This window comes from Chinchilla lanigera, unplaced genomic scaffold, assembly GCF_000276665.1.
Source record: "Chinchilla lanigera isolate Chin_1 unplaced genomic scaffold, ChiLan1.0 scaffold00077, whole genome shotgun sequence".
Taxonomy (NCBI): domain Eukaryota; kingdom Metazoa; phylum Chordata; class Mammalia; order Rodentia; family Chinchillidae; genus Chinchilla; species Chinchilla lanigera.
This window is the reverse complement of record NW_004955478.1, coordinates 10,359,237-10,375,566: the sequence shown is the minus strand read 5'-3', so window position 1 is coordinate 10,375,566 and position 16,330 is coordinate 10,359,237. Positions and strand designations below refer to the sequence as shown.

Below are 16,330 nucleotides of genomic sequence, written 5' to 3'. Positions count from 1 at the left end.
AGTTCTGCTCTAAGGATGTACATAATTTCATCGGAACACCTGGTTTCAGTTCTTAGGGCTGTTGGGGCTGGGGGTTTAGCGCGGTGGCAAGGTGCCTGCCTGGCAAGCGCGAGGTCCTGAGTTCGATTCTCAGTACCAAAAAAAAGTTCTTATGGGTGAATACCTAGGAGCGGGATTGCTGGCTCCTATGTTAACTCTGTGTGCGCCTGGCGGCTGTGCTATTTACACCCCACAGCTGGGTTTGAGGATTCTAGTTTTCTGCATCCCTACTTGCTCCTATTTGTGGGTGTGCTGCTCCTTGTAAGAGACCCTGGGCTCCCTTGTTGGAACTGTCACCACTGTCTGGTTCCAGAATGTTTTCATCACCCCATTTGGAAACCCCACGCCCATCAAGCAGTCACTGCCCGCTTCTTGGTCCCTGAGCGTCTGGGACCCCTTGAGTGAGCGTCCGGGTCGCTCTTCCTAGATGCGGGCCAGAGCGAGTTTCATTTTCACATCCCGCAGCAAGGAGCTGCCCACCTGGCTGGCATCTAGACGCTGGAACTCAGACAAGTGGACCCGGTGACCACAGGCTGTGATAAGAACTGCACAAACGGCGCCTCCCCAGCCCCAGCCACCCGCTGGCCACCAGATACGCTATGTCCCCTCTCCAGTCAGGGTGCTCCCTGCCCACCCCTTCCTCCACTAGCCTGTCACCAGGCAGTTGTACTGGTTTCCTAACGTGTTTCCGACAGTTCACACCTCACTGTAATTACTGTTTGTAATCTAATCAAATGTTATATTAGTAGATAAAGCCAAAGGACACCAACAATGAGAAATGTTCCTTACAAAATTTGGATGACTACTTTGAGAAATACAACATAAATGAATCTCAAAAAAGATAGTTATCAAATTAGGTGTTGGCCAGGCAAATATAATTGGGGGAGGGCATTACCCAAATCCAGTGGGGTCTGCTTGCTAACCACCTAGCAGGTTCCTGTACTCTCACACCCTCTGTTCAAAGGGTCTAGAGCTGCGTGTTACAGTGTGGAGTTTATTAGTGTAGGTCCCAAGGAGAGTGACTCAAAATTGAAAAGTAGGGGTGTGGCTCAGGAGTAGAACATTTGCCTAGCACAGAAGAGGTTCTGGGTCCAATCCCCAGCACAGCAAAATAAGAAAAAAGGAAAACTCTTTGAGGATTAAAATAGCAAGTGTGATGGGTTGAATCGTATCCCCCAGAAGATATGTAGTCCTCACCCCACTACCTATGAATGTACCCTTATTTGGAAATAGGGTCTTTGCAGGTGGAATCAAGTTCAGATGAGGTCATCAGGGTGAATCCTAAGCTATCCTGACTGGTGCCCTTATCAGAAAAAGAGATATAAAAACAGGGAGAGTGCCACGTGGCACAGGCTGAGGTTGGGGTGACACAGCTGCAAGCCAGGGAGGCAGCAAGGTTTTCAGCCACCACCAGGAAAGGAATAAGAAAGGATTCTACCCAGTCTCTCAAAGGGCACATGGCCCTGCTGACACCTTGATTTTGGACTTTGTTTTGGATAAATGCATAGACTGGGTGACTTGAACAGACATTCAATTCTCAGGGGAGGCTGGAAAGACCAAGATCAAGGTGCTGGTGGGTTCAGTTCCTGGAGAGGGCTTGATTCCTGGCTTGCAAGGGGGAACCAACAAGGTGACATCTTTCTTTAAAAAAATTCAGTTGATGGGTCAGGGATGTAGCTCAGTGGCACAAGTGCCTGCCTGGCAAGCACAAGGTCCTGAGTTCGATTCCTGGTACAAAAAAAAATTCAGTTCACTACTCTGAATGTTGCCTCCCAAGACTGAGGGTTCACCTCTCTTGTCTCTTCTAGGAAGTTGCTGATCCCATCAGGAGGGCTCCACCCTCCCGACTTAATTGTTTTCCTAGGTTCCACACACACGTTTTGAGGGGGACACCAACATTCTGTTGTTTAAAACCACCTGGTTGTAATAATTTAAGGCAGTCCAAGGACCCAATGCAGGGTGTAAAATACGTAGGAGACTTCCATGATTTCCAGCCCCTGCCCTTCTCTTCCTGTGTGTCTTTGTATCTTTTCTGCTTTTCCGATAAGAGCCCCCAGGGGTGCTCCACCACTAAGCTACACCCTCAACTCTTTTTCATTTTTTATTTTGAGACAGGGTCTCCCTAAATTACCGGGCCGGTCTCAGATTCGCCAGCTTCAAGCGTCAACCCCACCAAATAGCTGCAATTATAAGCATGCACCACCGCGCCCAACACTGACTGCCTTCTTTAATGGACTTTTTCAATGGATGCATCTCCCACCCAGCGCAGCTCACCACACGCACACCAGCCCGGGGGGGGGGGTTCTGGCAGAGTGATAAAGCTGTTACCCGAAGCTCCACCACCCAACAGCCTGGCTTTGAAACTGGCTTCCACCACTGCAATGCCACCCTGGAAAAGTCCTTTAGCTGCCGTGGTGGTTTATATCTAGATGTCTCCCCGAATCTCCTGAGACAGGAGGCGGGGGCTTCTGAAATGTGACTGTATTACCGGAGTGCTTTGGCTGGCCTAGTGTTAGCAGGTGGGCAGGTTGCTGGGGTGTGACTTGAAAGGATCTGTCTCCCTCCCTGATGCCACCCTTTCCGATGTTTCACCCCCACCAAGATGCACTATGTCCCTCTGCCCTCGCCCCACCTAAGAGCCAGCGACCCTGGCTGATGTGGGACGAGACAAATCCCTCCTCCTTTAAGCTGCGGTGCTGAGAATTGTTGTGTCCAGTGATGACAGAGTGCCTGAGACAGCTCTTGCAGCCTTGTCCTTCCAAATATAAATTGGGTCTCTCGCTCACAAATCCCATGTGTACTTTATGAGCACCGCTTTCTATTCACCAGCCACGACAAGCAAGTAGGACAGACGAGGTCCCTATCCTTACAGGGCTTATGCCCAACCAGCGTAAGCCAGAAAACCAAGAGGCAAACACATAAGTAACCAAAAACCTAAGACTGGAACAAGCGCTATAAAGAAAGTAAAATCCGGCCAGACCCGGTGTTGCCCACCTATAATCCCAGCACTCTGAGAGGCTGAGGCAGGAGGATCAAAAGTTTGAACCCAGCCTGGGCAACATAGCAATTTAGCAAGACTTTGTCTCAAAAATAAAAATATGGAAGGGCTGGGGATATAGCTCAGTGTGAAGGCCCTGGTTCATCCCCAGTATGAAAAGAAAAAAGAAAAGCCAAGCTACAGTAGTGACGTGAGGAGGAGGCTAGGCTTTTCTGAAGTAGCATGGAGATGACCTTGCAGCAAGGCCTGAATGACAAGGCACAGGCCACCCCATCAGCAGACGTTGGGGCAGGACAAGAGCATCTGGGCTAGAGGCCTCCGCGGGGGCTGCATACTATGCTGAGGGCAAGGGCGGGGTTCTGCGGATGAAGGCAGGAACCGGTTCTGGGGTTCCCTGTGGCCACATCACTACCATGAGCCCTGGGCCAGGGCCCCAGGGGGAACAGCCCCCCTCAGAAGCAGAGCCCCCGAGCACTGTGGAAAGCTGAGGGTGTTAGGGCGTGATGTGTGGCTGGAGCTCACCTCCAGTCGGGGAGGGGAGCGTCACAGCATCAAAGGCAAGAGAGCTGATCGCCAGCCAGTGCGTGCCAGGGAGGGCGTGGGAGCTTTGGGACCAGAGGGTTTGCTCCATCTTCTAATTCTCCCCTTTTGTTCTGGGGCCCTTCTCAGCTGGGTCAGTTTGTGCTTCTCGCAGCCTCAGTTTTACTCATCTAGGACATGGGTACATTAAGGAGAGAGTAAGCTGTGATAACAAAGAGGCCACAGCAAGCTGAAGGCTTGTAAAGGATCATGTCTCTCTCTGGTATTGGCTTCAATGAGCAGCCCAGGTGCCCGTCCCATGCAGACTCAGGAACCCAGCTCCCTTCACGGTCTCTCCACTCCTGGGGACACTGTCCTCCTCTTTATAGTCAAGGCCAAGTCCCCACCTGCCCCATCCAGCGTAGCTCTCAGGTTCCCTGGGGAAGGACCGTGGAGGATGAATAAATGGAGACAAGACCCAGAATGCAGAAAGCTGAGGTCAGGTGGAGCCCTCTCCTGATGGGCGAAAGGACTGCCCAAGGACTGCAGCACGTTTATCGATACACTCAGCAGGCTGATGTCACGTGACACCCCTCCACCTACGGGCTTGCTCACGTGGCTCGTGTCCACGTGGCTCGCCTTGGTCACCCGGCCTTGCTCCACCCCGCACGTGTGATCGGTCTCCAGCGCCAGCCGCTCCCCGCGCGGACTTGTGAGAAAGGGAAAGGGCATGTGGAAAGCAGCACCGTAACTCTTCAGCTGAGGCCCCCACAGGGCTCACATCGTTCCTGCTCAGTGTGTACAGGCAGGAGCTTGGTCCTGCGGCCCTCCCTAACCCAAAGGAGGCCGGAGATGAACTCTGGCCGTGTTCCTGTTAGACAGGGGGAACCAGTTTTGAAGGACAGCTTGCTAGGTGAAGATAGCAATCCCTCCTTTCAGGAGTCCAGCGAATATAGGTAAAATACTCGGTGCTCAGTAGGTCTTGATAAAAGCGCTCCATATTGAGTACATACTTCCAGGAGCCTGGAAATTCACTATCCCAATGTCCTCATCTTTTGCAGCTAAAGAAAGAAGCCCAGAGAGGAGAGGTGACCTTCTTGGGTCACCCGGTGGGTAAGGGACAAAGTTGATCCAGAATCCAAGCTGGCATCCTCAACCCCATCCACCCAGCTGTCATTTCAAATCACCCAGTCTGGTCCCCACGGGGCCCTGGGCAGAAGAGGACCCAGATCGCCTCTCCTCCTGGGCCAGGGTTGAGGAACTTGATCCCAAGAGGGGCCCTGTGCCCCGCAGCAGTGCCCTTGGCTGGGGACAACCTGGCTTTATGACTGAGTAGGTGTGGCCCTGGTTTCCAGGACTGGTGTGCAAGCTGCTCTGTGACAAAGGGCCACACCCACCCCAGGGAGGAGAGCCCACTGCGGGCCGCTGCCCCTTGGGGTCATACAGCAGGCGGCTGAGGGGGATGGCGTGCCTGGGCTTCCTCCTCCCTGTGGCCTTGCTGCTCCTCCTCGTCAGCGCCGTGGCCCAGGGGAAGCACGGCGTGGTCCACGTGGTGTCGGATACCTGGAGCAAAGACTATTGCATCCTGTTCAGCTCCGACTATGTCACCCTGCCCCGGGACCTGCGCCACGCCCCACTCCTGCCCCTGCACGACGGCACCAAGGCATCCTGGTGCCCAGGCGAGGACTCCTTCCAACAGGCCCGGCCCCGCTCCTCCAGACCGCAGCCCCTTCGCCACACCACCGCCATGGCCATGAGGGGCAACTGCAGCTTCCACGCCAAGGGCTGGCTGGCTCAGGGCCGAGGAGCCCACGGGCTGCTCATCGTGAGCAGGGTCAGCGAGCAGCACTGCTCAGACACCAGCTCGGTGTCCCAGGACCCCCGCCGGCCCCTGCCCGACCTCGCCATCCCTGTGGCTGTGCTTCGCTACACAGACATGCTGGACATCGTCAGGCACACGCACGGAGCCGCCACCGTCCGCGTGGCCATGTACGCACCCCCAGAGCCCATCATCGACTACAACCTGGTGGTCATCTTTGTCCTGGCCGTGGGCACCGTGGCGGTGGGTGGGTACTGGGCCGGGCTGATGGAGGCCGCCTGGCTGCAGCGGCGCCGGGCCCGGGGAGGAGGGGGGCCTGACGGCCACCCGGCAGCGGCAGCGGAGGGGCCAGCAGGGCTCCACGAGGATGCAAATGACGAGGACTCTGCAGTGAACTTCACGCTGGCCGTCGCAGGCGCCGTGGTCACCATGTCCTGCTCCATCGTGGTTTTGCTCTACTTCTTCTACGACTACTTTGTCTATGTCATGATTGGGATCTTTGGCCTGGGTGCTGGCACCGGCCTCTACAGCTGCCTGGCGCCCCTGGTGCACCACCTGCCGCTGCAGCGCTATCAGTGGCCCCTCCCTGGCCACCGGGCCCACCTGCAGCTGCCCCAGCTGCTGCTGGCGGGCCTGTGCACCCTGGTGACCCTCCTCTGGGTCACCTGCCGCAATGAGGACCGCTGGGCGTGGCTTCTGCAGGACATGCTGGGCATAGCTTACTGCCTCTTCGTCCTGCGGCGAGTACGGCTGCCCACACTCAAGAACTGCACCTGCTTCCTGCTGGTCCTGCTGGCCTTTGACGTCTTTTTCGTCTTCATCACACCCCTCTTCACCAAGACCGGTGACAGTATCATGCTGGAGATCGCCTCTGGCCCAGCAGGTTCCTCGAGCCACGAGAAGCTGCCCATGGTGCTCAAAGTGCCCCGGCTACGTGCCTCGGCCTTGACGCCCTGCGACCAGCCCTTCTCCATCCTCGGCTTTGGTGATATTGTGGTCCCTGGCTTCCTGGTTGCCTACTGTCACCGCTTTGACGTGCACGTCCACTCTTATCCGGTCTACTTTGTGGCCTGCACCGTGGCCTACGCCCTGGGCCTGATGATCACCTTCTTGGCCATGGTTCTCATGGAGATGGGCCAGCCCGCCCTGCTCTACTTAGTGTCCAGCACCCTGCTCACCAGCCTTGCCGTGGCCGCCTACCGTCAAGAGCTCACCCTCTTCTGGACGGGCCGGAGCAGAGCTCAGACACCTGCTCAGCCCGTGGCAGAGCTCTGTGCTGTCCCTGAGGACTGCTCCGAGCAGAGACAGGAGGGCACGGCAGAGGGCCACACAGCCAGTGAGTTGGAGGGGGCCGCTGACCAGGGGGCAGGGGACTTGGACAGCAACTCTGGGGAGGACACGGGTGACATGGTCACCATATCCGAGGATGAAGTCACCAGTCAGGGGGGCCACAGTGAGAACTCTGAGGCCTGGAGTGATGCCAACCTGGATCCTGATGACCTGCCCCCTGCCTCCTCCGCAGCTGCAGAGGACCTGCAGCCACTGATGCCAGCAGCCCTGTGGGTCCCGCTGATGCCTCCGCCCTCAGAGCTGGGCCACATCCATACTCAGGCCCAGGCCCAGGAGGCCAGCCTCCCCCGGACAGGGCTCCACAGGAGGAGGGGCTGGAAAGTGAAGAACAGTGTGTCGGCGCAGGCTTTCCTGTGAGCCAGAGCCCCGGGGACCTGTGCCTCCGAGAGGGCCGGCGCAGCACCGCAGAGCAAAGCACATGCGGTGGGAAAGATTGGGATGAAGGAGAAACTCCGTAACTAGCCAGGAGCCTCTTTGCTTCTTAGGGTTGTAGGAGGGCAGCACCCCCGGGAGAAGTCTGTGCAAGGCTAGGCGGGCCCCCCACATTCACACCACTGTGCAGAGGAGGAACCGGCTCAGAGAAGACACACGACTTGCACCAGTTTGCCCAGGTCGGGACTCGCTCCCAGAGCTCAGCGGGCAGCTACTGCCCCTCTCCCCACTCGCCCAGCCCCTCAAGCCACAGCCCCAGCTCCCTAGTCTGGCAGGCAGCCCCTCACTCACCCCTGACACCACCCCAGGCCTGCTGCCCGTCCTCTCCTCCCACGCATGCCAGCGGGAGCACGGCTGCCTCCGATTCCCACCACCCTCGCTCCCTCCCTCTCTCTGCACATGCTGTTCTCTCTGGCTGCGACGAGGCCCTCCCCACCCCCAGCATGGTTCCTGGCTCACTAGAAAATCCCTAAGCATCCTTCAAGCCTCAGCCACATCCCCCTGCTGAACCTCTGTGCTCAAGGCCCAGAAAACACCACGCCTAGCACATCCCCACGTTCCGCCACCCACTGCGCTGTAGCCATGGACACTGACTATGGCCCGGCTGTGTCGCCCCCTTGTCATGGGCACGGGGAAGGCCCCTGTCTATCTGGAGGCAGGGCAGGTGTGGAGGACAGACACAAATCACTGAGAATTGTCTTAAAGCGAGGCTGGGGGCACTGGAGGGCTGGGGGCTGCGGGAGAGCGAACAGGAGACCGCAGGCGTAGTTCTCACACCCGGCTCCCTGGCTGTGGCTAACGGAAGCCTCTTTGCAGGGTTCATCTGCAAAAGGAGACTTAAAGTACCGCAAGGCAAAAATGACCGCCTAAGGCCCCCACAGGCTTTTAGGTCCTGCGCTATGTTTAGAAGTGGCTTGATCAGAGCAAGCATAGGGTGGGAGACTTCCTGAAGGAGGCTCTGCTGGAGACGGGGAGAATGGTATCCCGAGAGGAGAAATGTCCCCCTGGTTAGGGCTCTGGAGTGGGCTCCCCATCAGAAACCCCAGCTCCAGCACTGACTCGGTCACTGAGCGAGTGATTCAGCCACTGGCGGCTTTGTCTCCTGCTCTGTAGGACCCACTGTGGGGCTTGGGTAGATCGGAATGAAGAGGCTACAGCAAGTGCTTGACACAGTGCCGAGGGTAGGAATTCTGAGGCAAACGTTAGCGAGGTTTATTTTCCTCCCCTTAGCACAGGCCTAGCAGAATCAAATTCAACTTCTGCCAGGTCTTGGGTGCCACCCGGCCTCTCCTCCCTCCCCGTACACCCCCTCCCAGCCCGAGCGCTCGTGGGAACACGCCTCACCCACTTTCCCACCGCAGAGGCCCCTCAAGCCTGTCCCCGGCTTGGAACTTTCTCCCCACCACGCCGCGGTGCGCCCCCAGAATCCGGCCCGCCTTCCCTCCAGCCCCAGGCAGCGGCCCCTTCCTCAGGACCCTTCCTAAAGTACTTGGCCTCAGTCATGTCACTGTATAATTGCCTCCTGGTGTCCCTGTCCATCCCAGGAGAATTCAGCTCCGTGAGACAGAGGCCTCACCCCTCTTGTCCGTCTCAAGGCTGAGGATGCTGGGGTCTGGTGTGTCACAGGCTCTGGGGTTTATGTTTGTTGGAGAAATGAACAAATGAGTGAGTGAATGAATGATGAATGAACGGGGAGGCGACCCCCCTGAATTGTAGAGGAAAGGGGAACACCATGAGGGAAGTTCTGCTGTTCAGACAGTCTGACTGGGGTCCTGCAAGGACTAAGGTCGGAGTGGAGGTGAACGCTGGGAGTGTGGCCAGGCCCAGAGGCAGGGTGAGGGGACGGCGGGGCAGGACTGCAGGGAACAGGCTCCTGGAAGCCCCACTCCAGGGAAGAAGAGCAGTCCTGAGCTCACGGCAGCCAAAGGCCCAGCTCCCCCAGAAAGAGTGAGGCACTCAGGCCAGGACACTGAGTGGAGGTGAGGGCAGCCCCGCCCACCGGAGCCAGTGGCCATCTGGTCACCCCCAGCCCAGCCAGCCTCCCCATGGCTGACCTGCGTCAAAGCCGACCTGTGCCAGGCTGCACCCCTGCCAGGCCCAAGGGGAAGCGCTGGACAGAGCCCAGACCCCTACCCCGGAGGCCTGAGAACGGGTGTGCAGCCTGGGCGAACCGCCTCTGACATTCGGAGCCAGCCAGGGCTCCCTGGCCAATGCCAGCCTCCAAGGAGAGGCGTCTCCGGAGGCCTGGTGAGGGAGGTCGCCCCTTCCCTTTTCACGCAGGGGAGGTGGACGCTGGGGGCCCTGGACTTCTGTAGTGACCCCTCCCGGAGCGCTTGGGATGCGGTGCTCAGGCCACGGGACTGAAGCGCCTACACGTGTCCCTAATCCCGGCCTTGGGCGGATGATAGCCCAGCGTGCGGTGGGTGTCAGGGGCTCAGACCGTCCCCAGGTGGCCCAAGCTCTACCTCTTCCTGGGTAATTGTCCTGGCCGCCTGAGGCTTGGCCCGCTCCTGAGGGCAGCCGGCCGACTAACGTGGAGAAACCTCCGTGGGAGCAGTCCAGCGCCCGAGAGGCCTAGGACTCCGCGGAGCCTCAGCGGACCCACACTAGGAGCAGGCCTTCCTCCTACCTCAGGTCCCGCTCCCCACAAGGTGTCTCCCCAAGACCAGGACCTTGCACCTCCTGCCCAAAGCTCTTCTGAACCTCCCTGCCGGGTGTCCAAGCTAAGACCAAGCACAGGCCTTTTGCGTGTGAGCGGGGAAATGGTCTAGGCCTCTCGCACGCTCCCCTGTACCCCTAAGCTCCTCTGCCCAGGAAAAGGAGTATATGGAGGGGGATGCAGGAGGCAGGCAAGGCCTGTCTCCTCCCTGCCTGGGACGCTCAGCGGCAATTCTGCCTAGCAGTTCTTCACAGACAGGCATGGGCACGGACTTGGTGTCAAACCAGCGGCCTGAGCTGCTCCGCCCCAGGTGCCCGGCACAGCTTCCTGTCGGGTCAGAGAGAGGGTGGGTCCAGCTGCTGACACTGCAGATTCCTGGTGTACCCCACGGTTCTAACCGGCAGGCCTGGGGTGGGACCAGGCATCTGTGTGTTTGAGGGACTTATTTGCCCACCCCAGGCTGAACACCTCAGAGTCTGCCTTGGGTCCCTCGTCCTAGCCGGGCCAGGTGTTGAAGGAAAGGGACTAACGTGCTGGCTGGGACGGCCGCTCCCTCTCACCCTGCTGCATACATCCAGCTGGGGACCACCTGATACCCCCTCCTCCTGTGGACCCCCAGGCCTGGCCTCCACTGCACTCCTTTGGCCAATCCCAGCCGGGCTGAGGAGCGAGTCAGTATCACAGCCCAACAACCATTCACCCCTCCTTGAATTCTAGAATGTTCTGGCCCTGAGGTAAAGGTCTTTTTTTTTAACTCACCTTGCCCTGGGCCTAGCACAGGACAGGTGCTCAACTAGACATCTGTGGGATAAGCTCATGTCCCCTGCGTAACTCTGAAGGCACACAACATCCAGCTCCATGAGAAAGAGGAAGGCACCCAGGCCAGGCCCCGACAGCAGGTGGTGTGAACGGGAGTAACAGCACTGCCTACCCCAGGGCTCGTGCTAAGCATCAGGCCCTCGGGGAAGCCCTGAGCCCCGTGCCTGGCACAGAGGCAGGACTGCAGGAGTCTTGTGCTGCAGGAGTCTGTTCTCGGTGACCTGGGGTCACTCGCTCCTGCCCAGGGGCCTCCTTTTAGCTGTGCTCCCTGCCTCCCTCGGCTGAGGCGCCCAGAGCTGGCGGCCCCACCTGAGTGCCAGGGCACAAGGGGCATGCGCAGGCCCGCACACCCTCAAATGTACATATGCACACGCGTGTGCGTGACAAGCACACTCATACTGCACACGTGCTACACACACACACACACACAACCTACCCATGTGCACCTGCACTGAGCACTTGCACAACCCTCCGTGCACACACACACCTGAGCTCCGCCCCGTCCCCTCAGATCCAGCCCTTCCTACCAGGCCTTTCCCGGGCCCGTGGGGCGGGCAGCCAAGGTCCTGGCCCCCGGCCCACCCCTCTTCCCGGTGAGCAGACAGGGCTCAGAGCCGCCCAGGAGAGGGCCGGCTGCCCAGCTCCTGGGGGAGTGCGGCAAGCTGGCAGCCTCCTGCAGGGGCCCCTTCTGCTTTCGGGCCTGCTCACGCTTTGGGGATGGGGACATGGGGCGGCACCGCTAAAAGGCTGAGCAACAGGGCGCGAGGGCCTGGCCTCCTGCATCCAGCGCTGCTGCTTGAACACGGGGCCTTTGCTTCACCCCTGGGGCTGGCAGAGCCTGTGTCCTGCCCGCCGGGGCCTGCTGCAGTCGCGCCCCCACCCATCTCCGCCCCTGACTCTGGAGGGTCCAGCATGTGACAGGTGAAACCTAAGGCGGGGCCAGGGCAGAACAGACCCCTCAAGGCTCACCCAGAGCTCCGGGGGAGCAGGCCAGCACTGAGGCTGGCTTTCCCTCAGGTGCCCAGCGTTTCCTTCCAGCCTCACCTAACCCCAGCAAGCACGGCAAGGGACTCAGCCTTATTGCTTGCAGCTAAGGAAGGGTTTGGTGCTAGAGCTTCTGGATTCCCTCGGCAGTGAAAAGCAGTAAGGACTTGTGGAATGAGCTCTAATCCACAGACAAGGAGAGGAAAGCCCAGAGAGGGTCAAGGTCTTCCCAAAGCCACACAGCAAGAGAACAGAAGAGATAGAACAGAACTCTGGTCTCCCACATCCCAGTCCAGCAGCTTGGACCAGCTCTGATCCTCACTCCAACTTTGATCCTCAATCCGCCCTCCATCCATGCTCCTCTGAAAACACACAGCCCTCCAGAAAACTCCGGGCCCACTCTCCCTCACCCCATTCCCCAGTAGGTTTAGCCTCCAGCTCCACTGCACTGCTTGATGGGGGTGTGTGAGTCAGCGTCAAGCACCTCCTCAGCTAAGGAAGGAGGCACAGCTGGATTCCGAATGCCCAAGACCTCAAAGCACAGCATCACTTTCATTCGCCCTGTGACACCTGACAAGGGCAGCCATCTGTCTGTACCTCAGTTTTCTCCCCTGTAAAATGGGCTGCTAAGACTTACCTTGGGGTTTGTTGCAAGGATTCAGTGTGTGCAAGGATTAAACGTGGATAACCGGCTATACTTTGCTAAGCACTTAGAACAGCTGCAAATACACACTGTCACTTTACATCGTGCCCCAGCTTAGGGCACAAGTTCTAAGTCAGCCCCAGCAGCCCCCGGGGTCATCTTCCCCGAGTCCCTGGAGGAGCAGGCGTCCTCTTCCTTTGGTCTCCTCTGCCCGGGCCTAGTGAGCTGGGCAGGGAGGTGCAAGGTAGTGAGCAGGGGATCGCGGCAGAACCAGGAAGCAGCATCCCTGCGAATTTACCCGGCCCGCCCAACGTTTTGCGCCTTTTTTCCGGCAACCCTGATTCTTGCATGCTCCTGTGCTGCCACCTGCTGGTCAGTAGGAGGAGGGCAGGCAAGCGCCACCCTCAGGGAAACCTTTACCAACCCAGGTGGTGTTTACCTGTACAGGTGATAGACTGCCACCGGGCGGAGCTCAGAAGCCTCTGATGGGCCCAGGATTAACCCGTTAGAACCTGGTGTGAGGAGGTGGGGGTGACCTGAGGGAGGGTATTTGGCATGTTATGAAATGAAATATCCCCCAAGTCTCCCTGACCCTGGTGCCTGGAGGCGTCCACAGGGTCACACTTCTCCCACCCGCAGAATCATGCCCCGGGGATCCCTGTGCTCAGAGCCCTGGCTCCAGCTGGGCCTCGTGGGTCCGCAGCTGCACACGCCTCCTACCCAGGACGGCTCTGGAAGACTTTGTGCATAAGCCCTGCCCACCAGGGTTTGCTTTTCAAATGCTTACCTTATCTTTGAGGGGGCTCCTCCCAGGGGCCACCTCCGGGCCTCTAGGAATCTCCTCTGCGCTCCCCCAGGCATGAAGCCCGGGTCCCAGTCTCACTCCTGACCCGCTGGGGTGAAAGGAAATGTCCTCAGAGGGCCCCACGCAGGGACTGGACGCGCGAGTGGGCGGCTGCAGGGGCAGCTGCTCACGCTCCAAGGCGTTGTTCTGGGAACCCACTTTTCAGTAGCTTTCCTCTGCCTCTTAAGGGCAGGAGTAGCAGAGAACACGGGCAGGAGGAATATCCGAGTAGCGGTGCTGGCAGAGCCCCAGAGACCTTCCAGAGCTCTCTAGGACTGAGAGAGGGTGAGCAGCCCACTGAAGGACACACAGCAAACCAGTGGTAAGGCCGAGGCAACCGAGAACCTAGACACTAGCACAAGCCTCTTCCTACACAGGAGACACTTCCTGGCTTGCAAACGGTTGCCTTTGGGGGTTGCTTCCTCCAGTCCCCAAGTCCCCACGTCCTGGGGCTTCTTAAAGCAGCAGGCCCTGCTTTAAAAGAAAAAAACCCCAGGCCTCATTCACTCTGCACACAGGTCTGGCCCTGCTCTGACTTCTGATTTGACCCAGACACTCAAGTGGGCTTGAGCACGAAAGGCCAGATCCTGGGGCTCTTCCTCAGCACGGCCCAGGCTTGCTGCTCTGCTGCCCCGGAGGCAGCCAGGAGCGTGAACCAGCGGGGGTCTGGTCTCTACCTGCCTTGCTCACCGCTTAGAGACCACTATAAGCAACCGAATACAGTCCTCCAAGTATCTCCACGTCCCAGTTCCCGCAAACTGTGGATTTCCCTTCTGTTAAGGGGGCGTTAAGGATCTTGAAGTGGGCAGAGCAGTGCGGCAGCGCTGGAGTGATGCAGCCACCGAGGCCAGAGGAGGCACGGGACAAATTCTCCTCAGGAGGCTCCAGAGGGCTCACAACCCCACAGAGATCTTGACTGCAGCTTAATAATACCATGCTGATTGCAGACCTCTGACCTCCAGAACCGCGAGACGTGTTTCTGTGGCTTTGAGCCACCACGTTTGTGGACACTTGTCACAGCAGCCATAGGACACGAGCACACCATTCAGTAGACGTCTATGGCCCAGGCTGCCCGTGGGTCCGGCACCATGCTTAGCAGTTACAGTGGTGCCTCGGTTCACAAACTGAATTCTTTACACAATTCCAGTCACAAGCAAAATTGGACAAGAAGCAAATCAAATTTCCTCTTAATGTGAACATTGTCCCTAACCACTGAATTTGATGTGGTTCTCATCCAGTTCGGTTTACAACCAGCATGGTGGAAGGGATTAAGTCCGTGAACCACTGTACCACTGTAACTGCCCCCTGGAGCAAAGAATGTGAAAATACGACAGAGCAATGAAGCCTCCTCGGATCTGCCAGATTCCTTTCTTCCTTTTTGAGACAGGATCTTGCTATGTAGTTCAGACCAGCCTCAAACTCACTATGCGGCCCCGGCTGGCCTCAAACTCGTAGTGATCCTCCTGCCTCAGCCTCCTAAGTGCTGGGATTACAGGTGTGCGCCACAACACCCAGCTAACAATTCCTTTCTGCTTGGGAGAGGTGGGCACAGGGCAGCGGGCAGTGAAAGAAAAGCAGGAGTTGGAGTTTTGGTTACTGTGGTCTGGGCGGGCAGCCTCGGTGGATGGAATACTGCTAATTGTATTTTAGAGGAAAATTGGAAAACATAGACAGGTAAGAAAAGGCTGCAGTGGCTCTAAACTTTTGATTTATGCCCACCCACTCATTTTTTTCCATGCATAGGAGTCTTCTTTGTTTTGTTTTGTTTTTAGATGTTGTGCCAAGGCATTTCTCAACTTCAGGGAAAATGGCAGAGTGGTAAACGATAACAGCAACCACAACTCAGTCTCTCCAAGGTTTGGACTATACCCTGGAAAATAACAACTGGGGGAAAGAAAGGTAGATTCCCGGGAACCAGGCAGCATCTGACAGGAAAATTAAAACATAGATGAGCAAAGAGACAGTTTGCACTCACTCTTTCTTTCTTTCTTTTGAGAGAGTGTCTTGCTAGGTAGCTCAAGCTGGCCTTGAATACACTATTTGGTCCAGGCTGGCCTCCAGCTTGAGGCAGTCCTCTCGCCTCAGCCTCCCCAGTGCTGAGACTATAGGCACACGCCACCACGCCCAGCAAATCTGCACTTTCTCCCCAGCTCTGGCTCATGGCGCATGGGAGAGGGAGCCTGAATCTGCACAAAGTGAAAACTGAGGACCTGGAGGGCTTCAGGGAGAAAGGTGATAGTGCAGCAGACCAGCAGGTGCTGTGAGCTTCAGGAAAAACGCAGAATTCTGCTCCCATGTGAGTCCTTCGACAGCAACAGCCAGTGAGTGACTCCAGTCCAGGCGCCCTCCACATCCCCAGAGAGAGTGCTTGGTCACCATGTTCAGGAGAGGGTTGATTAGTCAGTCCTGGGACTCAGAGGGTTGATTAGTCCGTCCTGGGACTCAGAGCAGCCTCATGATAGCTTTGATTCAGGGCTTCCGGTGTTACGTTCCCACAGTGACTGGGGAGAGACAGTCACGGAGACAGGCTTGGTCAGATCAGGCTGGAAAGGAACCCTCTGAGGAGTTTGTGCTACAGGACACAGGCCCCGCCCCCACGGCCAGCAGCCAGGATCAGCTTGAATTGCTCTGGATTTGAAAGCCCTGGCACTGGTGTCCTCACCCGGATCCTCCTGCCTCCTGGTGCCTGCATTTAGGGCTCGACTGCCTTCCTCAACCACTAGCAGGAGCAGGGACATGACGTAGATACTGCCCCCAAATTGTAGATCCCAGGAGAAAACCACATATTCAGAATCACAGAGAAATTCCTTTGTGTTTGTTTTGTTCTGGTTTCGGTATCTGTGGGAGGGTGTGTTGTTTTTAGTTTTGCTTTGCTTTTTCTTTTTTCTTCTTTCCTTTCTCCCTTTCTTCTTCACAGTTTATTGGGGCTTGGGTATTTTTCCTTTATCCTCCTTCCTCGCTTCTTATCTCTTTCTCTTACTTCTTTTTTCTTTCTTTATCTTTTCCCCTTTAATGTTTTTCTCTTAGTTTTACTCCACACACAATTTCCTTTTTTCTTTTTCCTTCAGCTTCTTTTTCTCATCAGTTTTTTTTTCTCTTACCTTTACCTAGTTCTGTTAACATCCTTCTACTCCCCAGCAAGATCCTTAGCACCACTTTTCTCCCCTTTTTCTTACCACGGAGTGTAACATTCCAAGTCTTCCCTCTTGCGTTCCCCCATTCCC

The 16,330-nt window shown here is 57.1% G+C and overlaps 1 protein-coding gene across 1 annotated transcript; it reads left to right on the top strand.

Annotated features, from left to right (window-relative positions):
• Window positions 1–4,942: 4,942 nt before the first annotated feature.
• On the top strand, window positions 4,943–7,188 carry Sppl2c (signal peptide peptidase like 2C). Its single transcript, XM_005402268.1, has one exon. The coding sequence runs from the start codon at window positions 5,019–5,021 to the stop codon at window positions 7,080–7,082; it is 2,064 nt and encodes a 687-aa protein (XP_005402325.1). The 5' UTR covers window positions 4,943–5,018; the 3' UTR covers window positions 7,083–7,188.
• The last annotated feature ends 9,142 nt before the right edge of the window (window positions 7,189–16,330 follow it).